The sequence below is a fragment of the Sander lucioperca genome, chromosome 5 (genome assembly GCF_008315115.2).
Source record: "Sander lucioperca isolate FBNREF2018 chromosome 5, SLUC_FBN_1.2, whole genome shotgun sequence".
Classification (NCBI taxonomy): Eukaryota; Metazoa; Chordata; class Actinopteri; order Perciformes; family Percidae; genus Sander; species Sander lucioperca.
The window spans coordinates 43,394,392-43,418,080 of record NC_050177.1 but is presented as its reverse complement, the minus strand read 5'-3'; the positions used below and the strand labels follow the sequence as shown (position 1 = coordinate 43,418,080).

At 41.8% G+C, this 23,689-nt stretch overlaps 1 protein-coding gene across 2 annotated transcripts in view; it reads right to left on the bottom strand.

The window, feature by feature from the left end:
* The window catches only part of LOC116038912 (calsyntenin-2), a 257,904-nt gene extending 249,443 nt beyond the window's left edge, over window positions 1–8,461 (bottom strand). For both annotated transcript variants that reach the window (XR_004897414.1, XM_031283622.2), the window contains exon 1: window positions 7,984–8,461. Coding sequence is in view for 1 of the 2 variants with exons in the window: in XM_031283622.2 (XP_031139482.1) it covers window positions 7,984–8,047 (64 nt within the window). In the remaining variant the exon portion in view is untranslated. The remainder of the gene's footprint in view (window positions 1–7,983) is intronic.
* Window positions 8,462–23,689: the final 15,228 nt, after the last annotated feature.

Sequence of the window (23,689 nt, the reverse complement as noted above, 5' to 3'; positions counted from 1 at the left end):
TCAAAAACAGGTAATTGAGCACTGTAGTGGTTATGACCAGATCAGTGACTACTATGTAACTACATGGAAACAGGCCAAATGATGTCTGTGGCTTGCACAGTGATAGCGTTAGAGAAGGCTAGACGTAGCTGCAGCAACTCAAGTTTTTTTTTTTTCCTATCGACAGTACTCGCATATTTGTAGCGATCAAGATTAACGTAAAAATTGGCCGGAATTCTCCTTTAACCTCTCTAGGTTCACTGTACCGTGGACGGCACACTTTGTCGCTGTGGCGTCACTGTAACGTCGCTGTAACCTCCACTCATAAACGTTTTTATAACTTTAAATCTTCAAAATATACAGCCATGCGACACAACAATTAAAAGCTTAGCCTCTCATGATTCAATTAAGCCCACACAGCATAATATGATTTATAGCAGTTATACAACTGTTATAAAGTTAAAGAAAAAAGCAATATAGACGTAAACTGCGCAGCTGGTGTCTAGAGTCAAGAGTGCATCCATACTTTTTTTCTTGTCCCTTTAGCCACCGCGGGGATATTTTGCCCAACACTTTTTTTTCATAAATCCACAAGAGTCCAAGGAAATGGAATATCCAAGCCATTATATTCAAAACGAGCTGTTGAGAAATTTGAGAAATCTCAATCATTCCGAATATTGCAGAGACGGAGAGCGTAGGTATATGTAAGGAGATAACATGGACACAGGCTAATTATTGCTAACTAAAATGCTAGATAACATTAGTAATTAAACTTAAACAGCTAATGTAAGTCGAAACTGCCTGCGAGCTTCTCCTGTACTATACGGTAATTCCTCTACTATGCGACAGTAAGTCCCGTGGTTATGACACAATCGTTAGCCTATTTTTACAAAAACGTCTGCTACGGAGCCATAACGTGAGATACAAGGTAATAGAGCCTTTTATACATTGTCGGGTTTCTTTAGAAATAAACAATAAACAAATAGTCTTTAAACGCTTCAGATGTAAAGTTATTCACTGTCAAAGTGACGTCAAAATGAATGGCCGTCAATGGGATGCTAATGGGGGGTGAGTGCTCGTTAGCATCAAAATGGATAATAAAAAACCTCCATTCTAGCCTCTGTAACTCTGTGTCAGTAAGGCCTAGAATCACCCTGACGCTTGTACAAAAACTTGAGTGTTTCCTTTCCAATGATATCAGGCACACCCAGAGTGTCAAAGTATATGGGAGATGAACCAATTTTAATTTGGGTATGACGTTTAGACCAAAAAGCATGGAATTTCAAGCGTTTCTTAAGAGACTAAAGGAATAGTTCAATATTTTAGAAAATACACTGATTCACTTTTTTGCAGAGTTCAATGACAACATTGTTTAGATAGTGAATTTGGCATAATGTTGTCAGGGCTGATTGAATATACATTTTAGAGCATTGTGACCAGTGGAATAATAGTTTTTCCGACCTCTTACCCAGTGTGTGCTGCAATAGATTTGAGCTCCCTGCAAACTTGTACAGGATAGGAATGTGTAGGTAATGTATGGATGGATATATGATTACTTTCATTAAAAATAGGAAACAGACAATATTAACAATTAGGGGTGACCCCGAATAGTCGGCTATTCAATGATTCAGTCTAAGAAGTGGCGGAAATTGTGGTTATGAAACAAAGGATAATTCCATTCAGGCTTTATGGAGCTGCTGAATGTCTGATTTTACAAATAATTGTTTTGGTTTCTCTCAGTAAATCATGATATATAGCCTATTTTATTTCTTTTAATCAAAGCACTCACATAAGAACATAGCACAGGCAGAGGACAGAATATATTTCTCTGATTCTCTGTCAAAATAAGGAGGAGGAGAAGCTTAGAAACAGCTGTTTGCGGCTTGTAGCACTTTTGTTGACTATCCCTTCACTCCCCTGTCGTTTCCCTTCCGTCTGTGGATTGCTACAACGGTGGGGAAATGGAATTACTGTAGGGCCGAAAGTTTTATTTACAACCATGCATGCTAACTAAGTGACGTGTTCTGTCTATCTATTGATCTCCACCGCTGAGTCCACTCCATTGACAGGGGAGTACCTTTTTGCTATTTTTCTACATACATTTTAAACAAAGGAGGCAAAAATACAACCAACAACTCTTGCCGCTAGGCGCGTTTCAGATCTTTTGTCAGTATGGAAAAATGCAAACAAACGTCACAAATGAGGAAGGAGAAGATGATTCAACGATCAGTCGACTGTAGGTAAGACTTGACCAATCAGAATTGACTATGTAAATTCTTAGTCGGGGACACGCCTATTACCAATATACACGCAAGTCACACAAAGTACATGTCAACACTGAAAACAGAGAGCTGTCTATAAGTTACTCAGCCACTCAAGTTCTGTCTGCATGTCCATTATAAGGGGGCTGCACTCCACTCAGAGTGCTCCACTTGTCATCTGTGAAGATGTATGAGTCACAGAGACAAAGATCTGCAACTTTCTCTCTGACCCTCTCTATCCTCTCACTCGTCCTCCAATTCTCTCCATCTTCTCCCTCTGATAATTTCCTCTGAGGTCAGCCAGACTCAGCTGGTGGAGACGGACAGGTCAGGCACTATCTATCTGTGTAACTCTTTGCTACTCATCAGTGTGTTTGTGTGTGAATGTGTGTGTCTCACATATGTGTCATCACCCCGCACTGAAAAATAGAAGAGAGTCCGCTAGTGAGATTGGACTAGAGGTAAGTGATTGGAGGAAAACAGGAGCAAATGGATGAGAGAAGGACTTGAGTGGTGGCAGAAGGAGTCCTTTGAACACCCTGGAGAGCTCTTGGGTGTATGTGTGTATAAGTGGTGTCTTTGCCATGTACTGTAGGCCATGAGAGCAAATCACCAAAAGAGCATGGTGAGAGTCTGGAAAGACACTTAAAATGTCTAACAAAAATTGATTATCCTAAAGAAGTGGGAACTAGGTGCAGCACTGCAGTGATGGCATATGCACACATACTCACACACAAGTAAAACAATGTAATATCAGAAAGAAGAAAATAAACTATACAGTATGCTGACCCTCCTGTGCAATACATTTCTTTTAGCTACCTGATTTTGTAACTGTTGACTAGTGACAACATAGTGTTATGGGATTATTTTAGGAGTGGAATTGGCAGAAAGTGTGTGGAAAACCCTGTCCTCATACTTCATATTTGCTAATTAAAGATACGGCAGCACGGTGGCTCAGTGGTTAGCACTTCTGCCTCACAGGAAGAAGGTTCTGGGTTTGAACCCAGGTCGTCCCAATGCGTTTCTGTGGGGTGTTTGCATGTTCTCCCCGTGCTTGTGTGAGTTTCCTCTGGGTGCTCTGGTTTCTTCCCACCATAAAGACATGCATGCAACTAGGACTACAGTTAAAAATTAGCCAACTGGCTAACAGTGGTGCATTTACAGAAATGTTGATTAATGTGCATTGTCCTAATCAAAATAAATCTTAAGTAATATTATATTTCAGTAACTTAATGACTCTTCTTTACATGCACTATTGTTATATACTAATATACTAAGTTTAGCATTCACTTTTATCAAGCATCTGCCACTTGTGAACACAGTGGCCATGCATTGTTCATCAAAAGTAGATTTGCTAATACAAAATGCTTCTCTTCTCAGTTTTTAAGCTGACATATGCAGTCCTTAAAGTTCTCAGTCAAATATTGATAATTGGCTGTTTGATCTACAGTTCCATGCCAAATGGGCAAACTTGATCTGCTGCTAAATATGATTGAAACTTGGATGCAGATTCAACGAGCATTAGTGAGGTCCAACATGTTGGATTAAGACAGTTGGCTATCCAATTCATCCCAAATGTGTTGGCTTTGAGTAGTCAGAGTAGTTACAAAATGGACATTGTGGTGAGATAGTTTTTTTAACTGCCGTTTCCAAGTTTGAGAATTAACTTCTAACCCATCTTTTTTCAATTTTCTCATGTTTCTGTCCTTTAATTTTCTTTTCCTTTCCTTGTTTTGTGAGTTTCTTTCCTTTCCTTCCCTTTCCAGTAATGTCCTCTCTCTCCAAAGACACCTAAAACCTCTCTTCTTTCTCTCTCTCCCCTCTCTCTCTCACACACACTTTGTAGGGCAAATCAATGAGCCTTGGCTGTCTGAATATCTGCTGCCAAGTATGGTCAGCCGTGACCACTCAAAGACACTAAAAAAAAAAAAAAAAAAAGCAGGAGGAAGATGAGACACCCACTCACTGTGCGGTGCACCCAGTTCAGTCAGCTACTGAACTACATGCTCACATGCACTGTGACTCCACTATGAAACCTCCATACTCCTCCCTCCTCCTTCCACATCTATAAAGACAATAGAGTTGGAAGAGACAAAAATACAGGAGGTAGAACAAAAAGAGTCAGATACTGTATATAGAGTAAAGATGGAAGAAGATGGAAGTGTCCAGGCCACGGTGGAATGCCTGACTACACTAAGATTTGAAAAATAGGTTTCAAGGACAAAACTTCCTTTCATTTGTGGTTTTCTGTGTAGGTTTAAAAAGGAGACAATAAACACCCACTCAACACTACTTTACACTCATTCCATACTTAACACTAAGCCAGAAAGGAAAGGCTTTATTGCTCATTAGCAATTAAAACAGTGTTTGTTGACTAAAAAGCTAAAGTTCACGATGCTGCAGAGCTTAATTTTATCAGTAATCACAGTAGGGATCACAGGAACCCTCCCGCTCCTTCTTGTTTGAAGAAGATACACTGTAGCTTAAATCTATTCACCCTGACTAAATTGTTTGCCTCTGATGGCTGTAGAACTGCGCAGGGATCAGTGGCCGGGTGCCCTTCTGTTGCCGCAAACCACTAAGCCCTCTTACTTCTTAAATGGCATGAAGCTGTATCGAGATCAGCGAAGCTTCGAAAATGTAGGACAAAGCAAGTGTTTGTATAAAACAAATCTGTGATGTTCCTCCATGTCGCTGAGGCCTGCTTTCCCTGGCCACGGCTGGTCGGGCAGGATTTGTGCAGCATCCTGTGTCACAGCCTCTTCTGGGGATTTATAGAGTGCTCCCATAATGCACTTCCTCTCTCCAAAGGGGGGGAACATAAATCTGCCTCTGTTTTTTTGTCACCCCCCCTTTTTTATTTGCTAATGGGATCCTCAAATGACTATCCTCTTGGCTTTCTTTATCTCTAGTGCTCAAACACAGCCAGACACACGTGCAGAAGCCCTATGTAGAAAACTATTATAAGACCTGTGTCAACTAATCCTGCAACTTTACAAGCAGGCATTTAACTAAAGCCACAGCCTAAAGCTTGTTACCAAGAGGCATCCTCATTCAAAATGTTTGCTTGTTTACAGACTGTAAATAGTACAGTGTGTTTAACTGGACATAATAAAGCAGCAAAAGGTTTTTCACACAGTGGGTAGCTGAATTAAAATACACTGTGCTGGTAATGAGCTATCTAAATTCTGAGTTCATATTGCTTGGAATTACACAAAAGCGGGGCTGCGGGCAGCACTGGCAAAAACTCTATTGCTCTTTCTGCTTCGCTGCCAAAAGATTCTCCCTGTTGAGGCAGCGACACGGTCGGTCCTGTGGAAATCGTTTGAGCCACAGCACGCATCTGTGAATGCAATAATTCCTTTGTAAACGACATCAGCTCCTTGCCCATTTTTGCATACTTGGCGGCTGTCAACATGTTGGCTGCACTCTATCACTCTCCCTGCTTGTGCACGGGCAAACCCACGCACACACACCTACAAACACACACACACACACACACACACACACACGTTAGCGCTTCAGGCTCTGATTACTGACAACCCTGAAACGTAGATACAAGCATATTAGAGACACACGCACATGCACTCTAAGTCTGACTGGATTCTCGAGGCTGACTGTGATTAAAGGAAGTTGAAGGTCCACGCTTTCCTAGAATGAAACAGTGGCTAAACAGAAAATGACAGGAGTAACGGCGCTTCAAAGTTATCTGGAAAACAGCTCCGCATATTGATGCTATGGAGGCGAATGCTTCGCCACACTTGACATAAATGCCTTTTTCAGTTGTCTTTTTAAAAACAACTGAAATGAAGAAACAGATCCAGGGGTAAGAAATGGGAAATAATTTAGGTTTGTTGCTTCTTACGAGTTCTGCTTTATGCCGACTGTGACAGAAAATGAGAACGGCAGTGAGGGTCAGTATAAATCCTGGACACAATAGATTCTAATTTTCTCCTGAATTTAACTGCACTGTACAGTGGCCCTTGGGATCAAATAGAATCATGGTGTCGTTTTCCACCTCCATTGACTTGGCAATCATTTGATTACTTCACAGCCAAGCTCTGGATACAAAACAATAATAAATCCCTCGTTACACTGCAAGTTTCCTGTTAGGTCCTGCTGTATTACATATTAACTTTTCAGGTTAATACACAATATCCCCAAACAGGCAACAAACAGTGTCTGCATGAATATGGAAGCACACAGATCCTCGACCACAGCACATGATAGTCACCTCAAGTAAATCCTAATTCAAATGAAAGTGCATATGAGGCAAAAGCTTGACCTCTGGGCCAGGTCACGGCCTGCAACAGGTCTATAAGCATATGTTTTTCTTCCACACACAACAACAATTGCAGCTGCAGCCAGCCAGCTTACCAGATGGGAGGCTCTTTCCTGTGTCAGGAGGCAAGGAGGATGAACAGCTTATCACACTTGTGGTGTCTCTCGGCTGCCAGACGAAACTGACAGGTGTCACCTTGTTATTTTGCTGTGTGAAAGCCAGCCTCCGTCTACAGGGAGTTGATTAGCACGAACCTGTTGCCACATTTACCCGCTCTCCCACGGCACATGCCAAGCTCACTGGAGAATTAAGCGGTCCCGCTGCAGTGGAGATACTGGTGGACCTAAAAATAGGTCAGCCATAACTGCCAACAGTGTGGCACACATGTATAACATATGGATGTAATTATTATATATGTGTAGCTTTGGGGATTATTTGTCATGAAATTTGAATGAGCTAATTGCAGCTGTGAATAAAATTAGTTGTTGATAAATCGCATTATTTGCATATTCATATAATGCACATCATTTCAGGTGGCTTGATCAAAGTTTGGGTCAATTTACAAAAGCTGCTGCTGAAAGTTACGAATTATACAAAAGTTATCGATATATGGAAACACGAGATAAGTCTGTGTGCGCATTCACAGTCATTGCAGTAAGTGCACATTAGTTTCTTAAGGATATGATCATCTAATTATTTTTTTTAGCTTTAGGAGTGATTTACTCATGCTTTAAAAACTGGACGTCCCTGTCCAGATGTAAGTTGTGTGAATTCGGTTTAAAGTTAACACAATAAGCTAATTATGAGCCACGTGCACAAATAACATCATTGTGTTAATAATATTCTGCCAAGTTTCAATTTCAAAAATGTTGACAAGGCATTGGGAGTTCCCAAATGCTACTTTTTTTGCAGGTTTCCACACAAAACTGCTCCACTTTCCTCCTACCTACTGTACCCTTTACCTATCAGTCACAAACAAAGCTTGTCAGGAAGGATCCACAGTCCCATAACATCTAACAATGTACAGAAACAGAGTATGTGTTCTACATCCAGCCATTTACAAAACATATATTAGTAATGTTGCAACAAATGAGAAGAGGATCACAACAAAACTGCAAGTCCCTAAATCAATACTATAGTGATGCCACATGAGAATAACCCAAAGAAATATGCTAAAATAGGGTCATGGTAAGCTCAGTATTGAGCACCAGACAATACTCTCAAGTGCTATTTAGGGGCTGTACAGTTATACAGCAAATATTAAGTGTCCAGTCTCCACATGTCCAAAGAGGAATAATGCAGGGGGGCAAAAAACATCAAACAAACAGACAGACTGTATCAGCACCTTAGCAATCAGTTATTTCTCTGCATCCACACACAGCCTCTCCGTCTCCATTCACTGTACCGCACTCGCAGATGCGCGCCACACGGAGCAAGTACGTTGCCCTTCACCTACCGTACCTTTGGTGTGAGCGGCGCTCAACCCCAGAGCCACTACAGCCAACACGCCGGCTAGTCTCAGCATCTTCTCGGTAGAGATTCAGCAAGGGGAAGTGGAGCGACTAGGGCGACCTCTCTCCTCTTTCTTTTTCTTCTCTCTCTCTCTCTCTCACACTCTCTCTGTCCTTCTCCTTTCCGCCCTCTCCCTATTTATTCAGCGCCTCAGGTCCTCTCCTCTTTCTTCAAGCGGTGTGTGGAAACAGTTCACTGATATGTGGGACAAGACAGGCAGCGTGGAGTAGAAGAAGAACAAGGAAAGGTGCCCGTAATGTACCTCGCCGCACCGTAACGCGCACGTTGCACGCTGGTTGTGTGGATGGACGGACGAGGCAGCAACTGAAGTGGTTTCTGCTGAGACGGGACTGGAGAGCAAAGCACCCCGGGACCAGACCGCGCGACGTCACGGGGAGGAGAGATATGTATTCAGGCGCTCCCCTCCACCCTCTCTCTGTCTCTGTCTCTCTCTCTCGCTTCTCTCCTCCCCTCTCTCCTCCCTCCATCTCCTATCTGTGGAGCATCCCAGCCCACTCCAGCTTACAGCGAGCCTGCCACGCTGAGGAGGGATCTCTAATGAAAACAATTGAAAAGCACCGTAGCCTATCTTGTTTTAATTGACTCCATAAACGAAAGAAAACATTGTTTGTTGTGCATTTACAATAAATCAAACAAGGTTAGCACTACTGTAAATGCTTATAATAACACTATCAGTGTTTGAATCCTATTACCATGCATGCCGCACTCACACTATATAATTATAATGCATAGCCTTATGTAGGCCAACCTTGGCATCCCCACCTGCTTTTACTTTTCAATTAACCATTATTTCTGAATTTCTTGTAACTGCTTACCGACAGTAATATTTCTGGACTCAAGGATTTCAGTTTAGCCTAAGGTATTTGAGTTTGAATTTCTAGGAAAAAGAGGGAAAGATTGACAGACTTTAATCTAACTGTCTGGAATGCTAAGACTTTTTTCTTATCATATAGGCTAGAGAAAACATTCCAAACTGCTGCTTAAATGTCAAATATAGTCATTTCTTATAAAATATGCAAAATAAAAAGCATTGGAGTGACATGGCTCATTTTGCCAGAGAGGACATTACTGTCTCCCATGAGAGAAAGAAAGAAAAAATCCTTATTTCATTCTTTCAGTTTGTCTAAGGTGGCATGCATTTTCCCGGGCAGTAGGATTAATAATAACTTTTTCAATTTTCCTGAGTAGACTATCTCAAAGGAACTTTTCTCTTGGACTATCTCTGCTGGTTAAGGATTATTCTGGGAGGCAGAGAAAATATTGCTAGCGTTATCTAGAGGGAGAAAAGAAAATACAAACAGATGACAATGCACAGATTTGAATCCACACACACACACACACACACACACACACACACACACACACACACAAAGTGATGAAATTAAATTTGGTCTAAGTGGTTTATAGCTGACAAAAAGGCCTCCCTGGGCTTGGGTTAAAAAAAAAAAGTGACAGATAAACCAAAGCATGGTTTTCAAACTAAGGAGCTGGAACCTTAAGGGGGCCTAAGCAATATGAGGAATATTTAAATGTCTGTATTTTAGTGATTACTATAGTATTACTTTCACCTATCATGTACACATTATGCTCATTTTCAGGTTCATTCAGGTATTTGGGGTTTCTACAAAAACATGTTTACATGCTTTAATGTTTAAAAAAAAAAACACAATTGTTCTCATACTTTCTGAATATACCTGTATTCACTGTTTGAGCGCCTGTCTTTTCAAGCCCCCATCAGGAAAAAGCCAAGTCTTCTCCGATTGATCAGCATCAAATGCTGCTTCTTAAGTTTAAGAACATTCAAGGACATGCTGGCTCATACTTGTATATTCATCAAGTCTTTACAGCACAGCCAAAGATCTCCAAATTACACCCATTAATCAGCAAAAACAAAAATGGTAACCCAGAAAAACTGGGCGCAAAATAACTAATCTTAATCTAGGAAGGCCAGTCATCTGGGGGCTTAGCGGGACAGGTTGTTTTCTGAGTTTAATAAGACTTTCTATATCACTGACCTAGCTGCATCAGGCAAAATACATTCTCTCTTTTTTATCAAGGCCATTTTCAAAATTATAGCCTGCAGCAAAGGGACAATTTGGTTAGAATTCCACTTCTGCTCTTTAGGTTGTTCGATGCTTTTTCATTATTGACACACACAGTATGCCCACTAGGCTGCCATATCCACCCTGGGAATACTGTGGTGAATTACAAACTTTAAAACTAATGTGATATCACACTGTGTCCATCTGCTCAGAGTACAGAGGAAGAAAAAACAGGTGTTTCTCATACTGTGTGTATTAGGCAATCTAACCTGGCTGAGTAGTTTAATGTGCAATTCTATTTGTCTTATGTCAGTATTTTACCGTTGGGTAATATCAGTGACATGGCCTACATTACTAGCAGCCATTAGCTGTTTAGGTTGCTAAATGATGATGGAAACAATAAGAAAAAGATGACAATATTAGTTTCAAATTGATGACTACAGTGTAGTGTAATAACTATAATGTGCTGTCAGAGCTGTCAGAGTCTGAACAGAACAGAACAAGAAAAGCACCAACAAAGACGTAAATAAGTTAAGAGTTAAATAAGAGTTTTTAAAGGCACTGCTGCCTGCAGGGAAGGCAGCTCTCGTTGGTGCTGAGGCACAAGGACGTTTTGAGGTTGCCCAAACTATTGACAAAAATGTTGCATAATGCTTTTTGTACGGTGGCTGACAGGGGCAAACGCATTGCACCTTAATGAAACACACGCAAATAGACAAAACACAAGCAAATTAAGAAAATATCTTCATTAATTTGATAACACATGCGCAGCATTTAGCAAAAGCGCTGCAAATACAGAAACGATGTAAAAAGAAAAGCACACAATCCCCGAAAACAAATGCAACAAAAAAAACGCGGAATCCAGATTACACAACGGAACTTCTCCAGGCCTCTTGTAAACTTGTGATAAAAAAGCAGCACGCTCTCTCCCCGTGGGGTCGAAAATCAAGCTGTTCCACTTAGCGCTCCCCCTAGAGGCCTGGAGAACTTCCGTTGTGTAATATGAAGCAGGTTTTTTTTGTTGCATTTATTTTCGGGGATTGTGTGCTTTTCTTTTTGCATTGTTTCTGTATTTGCAGTACGTTTGTGTATTTGGTTGTGTTGTGTGTATTTGCGGCACGTTTGCTAAATGCTGCGCATGTGTTGTCAAATTTATGAAGCTGTTTTCTTAATTTGCTTGTTTTTTGTCTATTTGCGTGTGTTTCATTAAGTTGCAGTGTGTTTGCCCCTGTTGGCCACCGTATTTTTGTGTTAAAAAAAAACAGTGACCCGCTGTGCTGAAATTACATCAACTCCATGAAGAAAATGTGATTGTAAATTCATTGCACTGTAATAAAGGTGATGGAATAGTACTGTTTCGTATTGATTTTTGTTCTTTAAGCAAAATCTCAGGGCTGCTCTGGGCTTGTTCCATATCCATTTATGATTCAATGCTGCAGAGCACCGCGGTGCTAATGAGTCACCCTCAGTGCACCTGGGTGACATTTCCCATAGTGGAGCATATATTAGCTTTTGTCACTAAGCAGACTTACAGCCAGCAGTAACCTAATGTATGATATATTTCAGGCACTTTGCAGAGATTTATGAATTATAGATAATGCAACAGTATAATTTAACCCAGAATACTCGATAATTGATAAAACAAGTAGTTATGAATGTTTAATGGGTTGACCCCAAAAACAAAAACATACATACCTGTAGGGTGATTTATCAGTAACGATTGTTTTGGTGTGAGTTGCTGAGTGTTGGAGATTTCAACCATAGAGATGTCTGCCTTCTCTCAAAAATAATGAAACTAGATGGCACTCGGCTTGTGGTGCTCAAAGTGCCAAAAAATACATTTGAAAAACTCAACAGCAATGTCTTTTTCCAGAAATCATAACCCAGTTACTTGAGATAATCCACAGACCTGGTTGTGAGCAGATTTATGTAGTAACTATTTTCTTTCAACCGAACTACACCAACCAACCAGCCGAATCACCGTGCTGATAGTAGACTGTAAAAATACTATGGATAGCATCAGTGACGTCACCCATTGGTTTGTGGACTCTACGGCCAACTTACGTCAAAACAATCTAGATTGATTAATAACCCTACAGGTAAGAGGAAAAATATGTATTTTTGATTTTGGGGTGAACTTCTCTTTTAATCTTGTTTTCAGACACAATGTGGTTGTCCATGTAGTCCTTTCACAAAATAACAATACTTAATATAACGTTCATGTTCTTGTCCATTTACCACAATTATCTTTCAGCCTGGAATACACACCCAAGAATGCTCTTGCACAGAGACGGGGGGGGGGGGTCCCCTCTGTGCACAGCAAGTGTGACAGATTGAAAAGCACGCTCATGCATCTTAATGTGATAATTTACTGAACACATGGATAGAATAGAGAAGCAATCTTCTTCATTACTGAAACCAATGCTCCAGTTTGGTGTTACTTGGTGTATAATCATAGGACAAGTGCATGCTTTATATGTGCAATTTTATCATACCAAAGGTCTCCAAGGGATACATTAAAAACTTGAGATTGCAGAGCAGGTCAAAGCCAGATGGCTCCCTGCGGTCATTCTCCTTCCTCTCCAGTGCTGCTCCTGCATGAGACAGCTCCTAAGCCTCATCGTCCATCTTGTGTCTTCAAGCAATCAACCAACGTCTTCCTCCTTCTCTTATCTCTCAACTGAGAGGTCATTTTGTCTCAACTACGTCACAATCACCCTTGTATGTTTCTATTTGTCCCATCTTTCATGCGGCATCTCCTCTTGCACCCTCACTATGTTTCTCCTGATGCCTCTTACTTCTCCACAGCTCTATACATGGCCTAATCACTCTACTGTCACTAAATTCAGATCTCTCTATCCACCCCTCTCCGCCCTGACTCTCCAGTTAGTGTGTGACAGAGTGCAGTGCCTCAACATACTCCCACTGACAGCTGGTCTGGGCTGGAGGAGGAGAGGAGGCAGGGGAAGGGAGGAATAGGAGGAGGTAGAGAAAGGCAAAGAGATAGACCATCATCCCCCTGGCGTTTCTCCCCGGCTCTTTCTGAGGAAGTGTCAGTGGTGGCACTTTGATGCCGCCTACATCATGCAGAGGTCTGAAGCTGTGAAAGTGCCTTCTGGCCCCGTTTTGCCTCGCCTATCTGGCAGGAACTGAGCCAGGAGTTGTCATCTGCTCAAAGCCTCGCACATCTCTCAATCCCATTACTGAAAACTATAAACGTGGTTTCTAATTTCCAGTAAGAGAATAGAAACTCTTTTTTTTCATACTGCATTGGCTTTACTCAATCTAATCTCTTTTCTTTTTCTCTTTTCCATTGAAATATTAAAAAACGACCATACCAGTGTTTTTGCAGTTTTAGCTCATTTATTACAAATCATATTACATTGCAGCTACACATTCTGCAGAGCATGCAGGTGTGTTTTTGCTAAATTTAAATGTATACAGTAAGTTTGACTTTTCCAGGCATCTTGTCTTCCATTTATTTCAGTAAAATAGGAAAATATTTTAGCTGGATCTTCAAACCTTTTTAAATTGAACAATCCATCACAGAGAAAGTGAGATCAATATTTGTCAAGTTACATAATTGTTGTAAAATAATGCAACACAGACTTTGCAAATTATCATTCTGCACTTAATCAGCATCAGCACAAAATTATTAATAATCAGTTAAACTTTGTAGACTTTTGCATCCTATCATTTGCTCTGTATTCAGGCTTTAGTAAATCTAGCCCCTGACGGGAGACATTGTCCAATCACATGTCATTTCAGAGAGAGAGAGTTCCTACTGGCTGTTCGGCAAATGCAGATGTGTGGGCAAGTCCCTTCGGTGAAAGTTCTGTTTACTAAACTATTAAATAACAGACTTTATTGTGCTCAATCTATATACAGTACAGTACTGTACATAGAGGAACAAAATTGTGTAAAAAAGTAGTCCAGTTTATTATCCAAGGAGCGGACTTGCTGTAAGAACAGTCGGGAGAGCTGGTCTGCTGGAGTTGGATTTTAGCCTAGCACGAACAACGGTTTGTTGGTCGTGGTTATGTTTCCTCTCCCACCGCCTCTGGCATCTCTTCATTCGGATAGCAGCATAAGCCTGCTATGAGGACCAAAGGCGGAAGCCGGCAGAGTTAAGGACACATAAATGTGGTAGACAAGCCAGTAATTTAGCCTTTTACCCTAGCTCACAGCTGCCGATAATTCAAGTTCATGTAGCTATCAAAAAAGCTTGACACCTCAAAGAGCTTTACAAAGAAAACAGGATTGTAATTCACATAGATCATAGTTGTAGTCCAGTGATTGGGTTTCAGCCGTCTTTCATATGGTTTTAATATGCATTTTCTGCACCCTAATGTCACATTGAAAAAAATGTTGCACTGAGCCACCTCCTGAACATTTCCATCTGTTAGAATGATCTTTGGGTTCTCTTCATGCTTCAGATGCTGGAGGATTGTTGTTGTTCCTCTGCTCTTTTGTGTCTCCCCTGTCCATTCAGTAGCTCAACATTTGTTTATGTCTGTCCCTTTTTTCCTCTTTGCTCGGCTGCTGCTGCCTTTGATAGCAGTCCTCCTCTGGTCCAAGACAGGCTTGGCTGCAGCTCAACAGGCTTGTTTATGGGTCTTGGCAACAATGCTTGCAGTCCTCAATGTACCTGTCATGTTAGTTTTTTTGTCTTGTTCTTATATGACTGAAAGGAGGAAAGAGAGCAACGCAGACAGACAGACACACAGAGAGAGAGAGAGAGAGAGAGAGAGAGAGAGAGAGAGAGAGAGAGAGAGAGAGAGAGAGAGAGAGAGAGAGAGAGAGAGAGAGAGAGAGAATATGTGTATATTTCCTGTTTTTACCCTGCGGGTATAGGGTTAGCTAGTCTATATCCTTCGCGTTACACTTTTGGGATTGCTCTGGTGCTGCAGGAAATTCCGCCGGATGCATGTATTTTCAGTTTCCTTCCTCTTTCTTTGTGTTGGAATTTTAAATTTGGTGGATTTATGAGGACTATTGTTGACTGCTCCTCAGATCCATGCAGGGTAAATTGAGACAGCTAGCTAGATTATCTGTCCAATCTGAGTTTTCTCTCGCACGACTATTTTGCAGCGGCTCTGTGCGCAGTTTAGCACTGCATCACGATTAATGCACGGAGGAGGGTCTGGCAAAGCGAGACTAAGGGTTAGCTGACCATGACCAGCCTGAGCAGACACAATTACACCACAGTCAGACCCTCCCTTCCCTCCAGATCTGATACATCAGTCACTTACAGACAGAGAGCTCTAAACAAACATGAGCTTGACCGTGATACCCACATACACATATAGAGACATAAATCTGAACAATCACACACAGAAAAGCTGCATATAGACAGTTTGGTTCTAAACCCTTTCCCTATTAACACAAATCAAGCCAATTTCTGCTCCACACTGAATAAAGGCTATCATACACATAGGCTGTGAAAGGATTTGACTTCATGGCCTCAGCAGAGTAAGGATAAGACTGAGCAAACAGTGACTGCAGTACTGTGGTGTATTATGGCTAAAACTCAACACTGAGGTGAGGCTGTATAACGTAGGGTGTGTTTTTCTGTTCAGCCTCTCGTCCTTGAACTTCCTCCAGTAGAGGTCACGCACAAAGGTCAAATTAAACATATATGGAGCAGCTCGAGAGAGGAAACCTCCTCCACGCTGGTCTCCAATTTATGAAGGGTCATGAAAAAGCAAGATCTGGCCAGCAGCAGCAGTACTGGGGTCTCATTTATAAAACTGTGCGGAGGATACTTACTATAAGTGTACGTACGCCCAAAAGCCCAAAATGGCGTACGCCAAAAACAATTTAGATTTATAAAACCGTGCGTACGTACATCTGTAAGCAATGTTCCCTTTATAAATCACAGATTACCCACAAGTGTGCGTAGGTGAATCAGCTTCTTATCCCGCCCTGTACACGCCCATTTTTAACCATAAATAGTCAATGCAAAGCACCTCGTGAATGCTGATAAGTATGTTAATAACACAGGCAGTCACCAAATCATGCCGAATCATGACGACTGGCGGAGAAAAAGCAAATACTTCTCAGACGCTGGTGAATTTCTGCCAATTGAATTATAATTTCGGCCTGTTGTCGCACAGTGTAGGGAAACCTGATCTATAGACTACCTTTATTAATAATATCTTCCAAAACAGCAGGCATTACGGCACTCGGGGACAGCTTCGATATGCCAGACCTATATGATAAGATTTAACAGAACTATACTGTATATTATATCCAAACAAGCCTTAGTGATAAAGGTGAAGATTATATATAATATTTATTTTTAAAAAAAGCACTTAGCTGTCTGCCATTTCCCTCTGAAAACAGCCGGTTTCCCCCAGAGTGGCGAGTACCTGTATTTGGACCGGGATGGCACGGTTCCGGCGCATTGCCCTCTCTACTGGACCCAATTCAGTACATAGATCCAAGAGCTCAGCTTTATGGAATTTTAAATCGGCATATTAGCCAGTCATCGTCATGGTCATGGTCCCTGAAGCCTTTTTCTCTCCTGATTCTGCCATTGGGGGTTAGTCCTCCTGCAGGGCCAGCAGTGCCATCATTCAGCATTACGCATGGGTTCACCGCAGTATATGTTTACAACAATTTGTAATTGTTAACACCTTGCCAAAATCACAGCATCAACTAGTGGATATCCCCCACCCCGAGATACAATTTAAAGACGAAAGTCTAATTAGGCAAACACACTTTTCTTCATGCAGGTTTTGTCACGAACAGTATTAAAGTGCGGACCGATAACGAGGACATTAAGAACATTAAGAACGATTGCGCGAGAGCTTAACGGCTGTATTTCCAGACTTTGACATTTGATGATATATGCACAGTTTTAAAGACAGATATTTAGTTATTTACACTGTGTTCAGCAGTTATCTAATGCTAGGGTATTTGATGCTATCCTGTATTCCATGGAGTCGGGCCGTCTCATCCTCCTGCGCTTCGTAGCGGACAATGTGACGGCGAGACAGCGGCGATTACATATTAACGAGTTTTGATTTAAGATTTGATTTGTATTTTACAAGGTGTTTATGGAACAATTATCACTCAGTAGAAGCGCAAATAACGCTGCTGGAATTAATCTTCATGGTAATGTGGATTATATGAAGAAATGTGCGTGAGGCATTAAAGTGCCCATATTATGAAAAAATCACTTTTTCTGGGATTTGGGGTGTTATGTTGTGTCTCTGGTGCTTCCACACACATACAAACTTTGAAAAAAATCCATCCATGGTGTTTAGAGTGAGATACAGTTTCTGAATGTGTCCTGTCTTCAGTCTCTGGGTGAGCTGTTCAAAATCGGCACGCCTTGTGACGTCAAAAGCCGAAACAAGCAGCCTAACCGCAACCATTAGCTCATAGTTAGCGTTAGCATGCTAACGCTAACACTAGCATGCTAACGCTAGCATGCTACCTCGTTCTCAATAGCAAAGCACTGCTACAACACACACAAGTTCACCATAATCTACAAAAGAACTACTTACATGTGCGCCCTCATTTAGAAGTTTCCCAGCTAATCCTACCTTGTAACTGACCAAAGTTGTAGAAACAGCCTTTCTTTTACTGTCTATGGAGCTAGCTAGCTGACATGATCTACATCTGAGCTACTGCACATGTGCGAGTGCAATCAAAGATAGTACAGAAGAAGAAGAAGAAAAGAGGTCTCACTCTGTAGCTAAAACAGAGACCAGCTGAAAAGAGGATCTGCAGCAGTGAGAGAGAGCGGTGCAGTACAACAAAAATATGGTGTTTTTTGAAAATTAAACCATGTAAACCTATTCTGGTACAACCTTAAAATACAATTATGAACCTGAAAATGAGCATAATATGGCTGCTTTAATACTTGAAAATATTAAGAGTAATCTTTATTCCCACATGTACTTTCTGCAGTCTGACTTCAGTTCACCACCTCACCATCTGCGTCGTCAATTCCCATTGGCCCTCATTTATCAACCTAACGTAGAAACCAGCGCAGATATGAGCGCAGAAATCATCTTACGACAGACTTCACGTGTGATTCATGAAATGTTCGTATCACACCAATCAGAGCGTAAGAATGGTCGTACATTGATAAATGCAGCGGCTGGAAACGATCGTAATTTAAATATCACGCCCCAATATATTCTGGGTTTTGAGGCCGCCCCTACAATTTACGACATGGCGAGACGTAATCCGGCTGAGAAGAGACACTTTTCAGAGGTGGAGATTGAAACCCTGATATCTCAGGTTCACTTGCACTTACGTTTGTAGATTTGGCAGCCTGAAAACTGGTATTAAAGGCTGTAGAAAGCAGGGACGTCGTTAGGTCTATTTTAGGGGGGCTGAAGCTACCCCAAAATGTTTCTAAGCTCCCCCAAATAATAAGAAATTTTTTTTTTTTTTTACAGTGCACTCTGTATCACTCACTACGTGGAATCAATCTTCCTTCACCATTCATCTGTTGGTGTCGTCATGCACTGCAGTCTGTTTTATTTTTATTTCACTAACTGTCACTGGTTGAAGTGGCAGTGTTTTAGAGAGAGGCTTACGAGGGGCCGCTTGCACGGTAACGGTATGTGGACGAGCGAGGTAGAGAGTTACTGAAGAGAGAGAGCGCCAGGCAGCATTAAAACAAAGCAGTAAATCAGAGAAATAAAATGTTTTCGCCGATTTATCACTCGAAATGCAACTGTAGCAAGTATCTCACTATCATTAACGTTATCCAAATTCTATATTAGAAACAACAAATAATATATCCAGCTACAAAAAAGCCGGAAAGTCGAAAGTTAGACAGAAGTACAAAGCGTCAATGGCTATGAAGATGATACACCGTCTTGTCTCTTCTCATTGGTTTAAACTGGCAGCTTTCAGAATGCTGCTGACCGGTGTGTTGCAAGTAGCTGCAGGATTTATCTTGTCTCGTCGCAAATCTTTGGTCTGGACTTGCTACTGCACACACACTGAGTGATACAGAGTGAAATTGTAAGTTGTTGTTAATGACTTACTTGCTTCACTTCAGCTACATTTACTTGAGGTAAAGACAAAGGGATATTTTAGTTGGCTATAGAAAACAATAGTCTAGCTAGTGTAAACGAGTGAAATACAAGAAATATCTCGCCTAGTAAGGTATCCGAAGCTCTCTATTCTTTACCATTATAGCCTGCTCTATAGTAGAGCTGAAGATCTTTGCCCGAACCCGATGGGACCCGGCGGGACCCGACGGGTTCGGTCTTAATTTCTATCATGTTACACGGGCTCGGGCCGGGCTCGGGCTTGCGCTCCTGGTTGCGCTGTAAACGAGCGGTCAGGTGAAGCGTTTCGATTAGCGTGTAAATGGATGCTGAGGAGGTGAAACAGAGGCTGGCTTCTGGAGGACTTATTTTATTTCTTTGTTCCAACTTCCAACTGGCCGATAGCCTCCGTTAGTCATGAATAAATTATGTTAAAAAATGTATAAATTACTCATTCTTGACGGAAAACAGCTGTGTGCGTGCGGCGCAGTCTCTTTTTTCTTTCTCTCCCTTTTCCGCCGAGTGGTGCGTGTGCCCGCTTGCGGTGTGAAGAGCCATTTTCTGACATGCACTCTAATCACTACTGATAAACGGCCTTTTGTACAGTCGGGCTGTAAACGGGTTCGGGCTTTTAAAAATCTGTCAATCAAAATGTACTGGTCGGGCTCGGGCCTTGTCGGGCCGAACTTTTAAGGCCCGATTACAGCTCTACTAGTATTAAAACAATATCAGTCCCTAAATATCATAGTGTCACTGTTAATGCTATTGTACCAGTATAACCGAATAACAGAATTTTTCTGCCGTGTATAGTAGGGTCCCCCCCCCGCTGATGTAAGACCATGAGCCATCTTCCCTTAATCAATCCGATGGGGCGCTCCACCATGGCCGTGTTGTACTGGCGAATAGAGGTATTTTAAAAGAGCCAGATCTGCCATTGCTGATAAGTGATCAACTGATGACTTCTCCTTCTCCTGATAAACTTTTTATATGTTGCACCGCAAGTCCACACTGACTCGAAAACTTGCGTACACGAGTTCAGAACAGACGTGAGATTTTATCGCAGCCTACGCTCACGTTCAAATTGATAAATCCCTTGCTTTGCATAGGAATCGGCATACGCCCGTCCTACACCTGTTTTTGGTTGTATGCACGTTTCAACCTAACGTAGAAACCAGCGCAGATATATCATGTGATTCATGAAACGTTCGTATCACACCAATCAGAGCGTCAGAAAGGTCGTACATTGATAAATGCAGCGGCTGGAAACGATCGTAATTAAAATTTCACGCCCACATATATTCACAGGTTAGAGGCCTCGCCCTTAGAATTTACGACATGGATAAGTGACATCTGGCAAAGAAAAAGAATTTCTCTGAGGCAGAAATAGAGACGCTCACGTCTCAAGTGGAGGCAAACCGCTTGGTTTTATTTGGAAGCTTAAAATCAGGCATCAAAGGATCAAGGAAAAATGCAGTGTGGACCGAGGTTACTGCTGCAGTCAACAGCGTTTCTGCGGTAAATCGGACTCCTGCAGAGGTTTGAATATTTAAGTTATTTATCCAATAAGCAATAAATCATTTTTTACACTTAAATCATTAAATATAACTTGTAGTATTTTGATTTCCAATAAGGTCAAGAAAAAAATGGTCTGACATCAAACTGGCCACAAAAAAAGTGTTGCTTCGATGAGGCACGGCCAAAATCAGACTGGAGGAGGCCAGTCAGACCCCAAACTGACATTAATGCCAGCTGAGGAGGGAGTGGCCGCACTTATCGGGTCTCCCTCAGTTTGTGGCATTCGTGGTGGGGGAGACACTGATGTACCTGAGTCCGAGCAGGCAAATGGTGAGCGAAATAGCCACAGTACAAACACTGATTTGTTGCCTGTCTAAAATAATCACACAAATGAAGTGCATTGAATCTTTTAATTTCTCTTTTTAAAGATCAGTCAGAACCAAGTACCAGTGCTCAGGGTTATGCAGAGCAGTGTTCACACAGACCGGCGGAAGAGGAGCGCTTGTCTTTGCCCCGTCCTGGTCCGCTAACACTGGCCTCTGTACTAACGGCTGAAGTCCTGGAGACAGGCAGAAATTTGCAGATGGATGGGTGAAATAAATTGTTCACTTCTGGCCATTAATGACACATTGAAAGTGATAAATGAGAACCTGAAGTGCATTTCAAATAAATAAATGAATTATTCTCACTTAACGTTCCACATTGTATTTTTTGAAGTATTTTTACCCAAAGATAGCACTTACTATATTAGAAGCGCAGAATTAGATCCTGTCTCCTTCGTAGAGCCCCCAATGGTGGCTGTTGTGGACACGGATCTCTATGCATAGGGTCATCTGGCTGTACTTCATCGAATGGCACTCCGTTCTCCAGCGCAATATTATGAAGAACCCCGCATGCCATAATTATGTTTCAGGCCTTCTCTGGGGTGTATAGCAGTCCCCTCCACTGACCCAAGACAGAGCCACCTGCCCTTGAGCAAACCTATGCATTTCTCCACTGTGGTTCGTGTGCGCGCACTGTGCGCTCCTGCTCAGTTTGGGGATTTGCAAGTGGTGTTATAAGGTACTCAGTCAGGGGATAACCTTGGTCACCTAGAGGAATCACATCAAACTGTTTCACCAAATTATGTAGAACTTTTATAATTGTACGCGGGCGTAACTCACTGAAGAGTTGACTCCGGCCATGCAGTGCGCCCTCCTGTAGCTTTGTTCCAACGCTGCTGTTTTAAAAAATAAAAGAGTCGTGCGTCCCCCCAGGCCACCGGGCTACCATATTCAGAACAGACATCCCGGCATCACATATGATCTGAACGTTGATTGAATGAACGTTTTTGCGATTGATAAATGCAAAATCATTCATGGATGGTGGCTTCAGACGCACATCAGTACAATCAATCGCCCCAATCACATTTGGAAACCCAGCAATCTCATAAAATTGTCTTTTAATCACAGTTTGCTGAGCATCATCATATGGAAATTGAATATACCTAGCAGAAAGGGACTTGATAGCTGCCAAAACTGCTGGCATACTTTTACTAATTGTTGGCTGTGATATACCAGACCTGTCCCCGATCTCCCGCTGAAAGGTCCCAGTGGCCATAAACCCCAACGTAGAGAGCAACTGCACCGGCACAGGTATGGCATTGGACCGTTGAGTCTCTCTTTTTAACCAAGGCTCTAAATCGTGGCATAGCTGCAGAAGGACATACCTCGGTAGACGAAAACGACTCATTAGCCACTGGTCACTCTCCATTAAAAAAAAGAAAAAATCAGCGCGGTCCCGAAAAACCCTCTCGCGTCTTAAGTGCGCATTAAGGTCCTCTAACAGAGCCAGATCTGCCATCGCTTCGACTTCAGGACTGCCAATGCGCTCGTTTAGTTAGGCGACTGAATAAACATTTCACCAATCACAATTCACTGAACCGGGTGGTTATACCATGAACCACCACTAGTCACACTGGAAAACTTGCGTACACGAGTTCAGACCAGACGTGAGATTTTATCGCAGTCAACGCTGACGTTCAAATTGATAAATGCCGAGCTTTGCGTAGTAATCGGCGTACGCCCGTCCTACGCCAGTTTTAGGTCGTACGCACCTAATATGTTGAGGTTTCATAAATGAGGGCCACTGTCTCCAAAATGTGCGTACGCATGGGTCATGGTTTGCGTGGAGGACGCCACATTCTCCCGTCAATTTTGTTTTTTATAAATCACAACCTTTGCGTGGGAAGTGACGTACGCACATTTTCAGCCCTGTTTTGTGCGTACACCACGTTTATAAATGAGACCCCAGATGTCCTGACTTTATTAAGAAGGCACAACATTTAACACATACAAATAACAATTTTCTTGTGACTAAAGGGAGTCAACATGTATTACAGTGAAAGTTCAGAGCACAAATAGATGGTGCACTTGGGGAAATTAAACTTAAGTATCAAAATAGTTGCAAAGGAAATACACAGTGGTTTCTGTGCTTTGATTGTGTTTCAGTGGCCTAGTTAAGAAACAAGAAAAAAAAAAAACTAGACGGGAGGGCAGGGTTCTCATGTTGTTATGTTTCCATGAAGTGAACGGTTTACCTGGTGTGTCCTAATTTTCAACAGCTAATCCCCAGTGTCTGTGTCCAGACATTATATCTGGATTGTTTCAAATCAAGATCCTTTTAGGATCAATTTCCTACAGACACATACTGAGGCCCCTTCATTTGGCAAACGCTTACAGGACTTGAGAGCTGCTGGCTTCAGAACTGAGACACTGGCAACAGCACAAAAGCCTCGGCTACATCACAGGATTTTTAACCAAAAACACACGAGAAAGTGCCAAATAATGTTAAAGGCAATCAAAACAAAAAGCCACCAAAGATGAAGGAGGATTATGTCTTATCCTTAAACGGAGTTTACCATAAGCATTTTGATTCCACCGTCTACTGTATATATGAGGCATAAAAGAGCACAAAAAAAATCAGAACAGCGTGCAAAGAACACCAAATTATAATTGGAATAGCCCTGCAAAAAACAGCAATTCTGTGGAATCAATTCATCTTTTATTATTAAAGTAT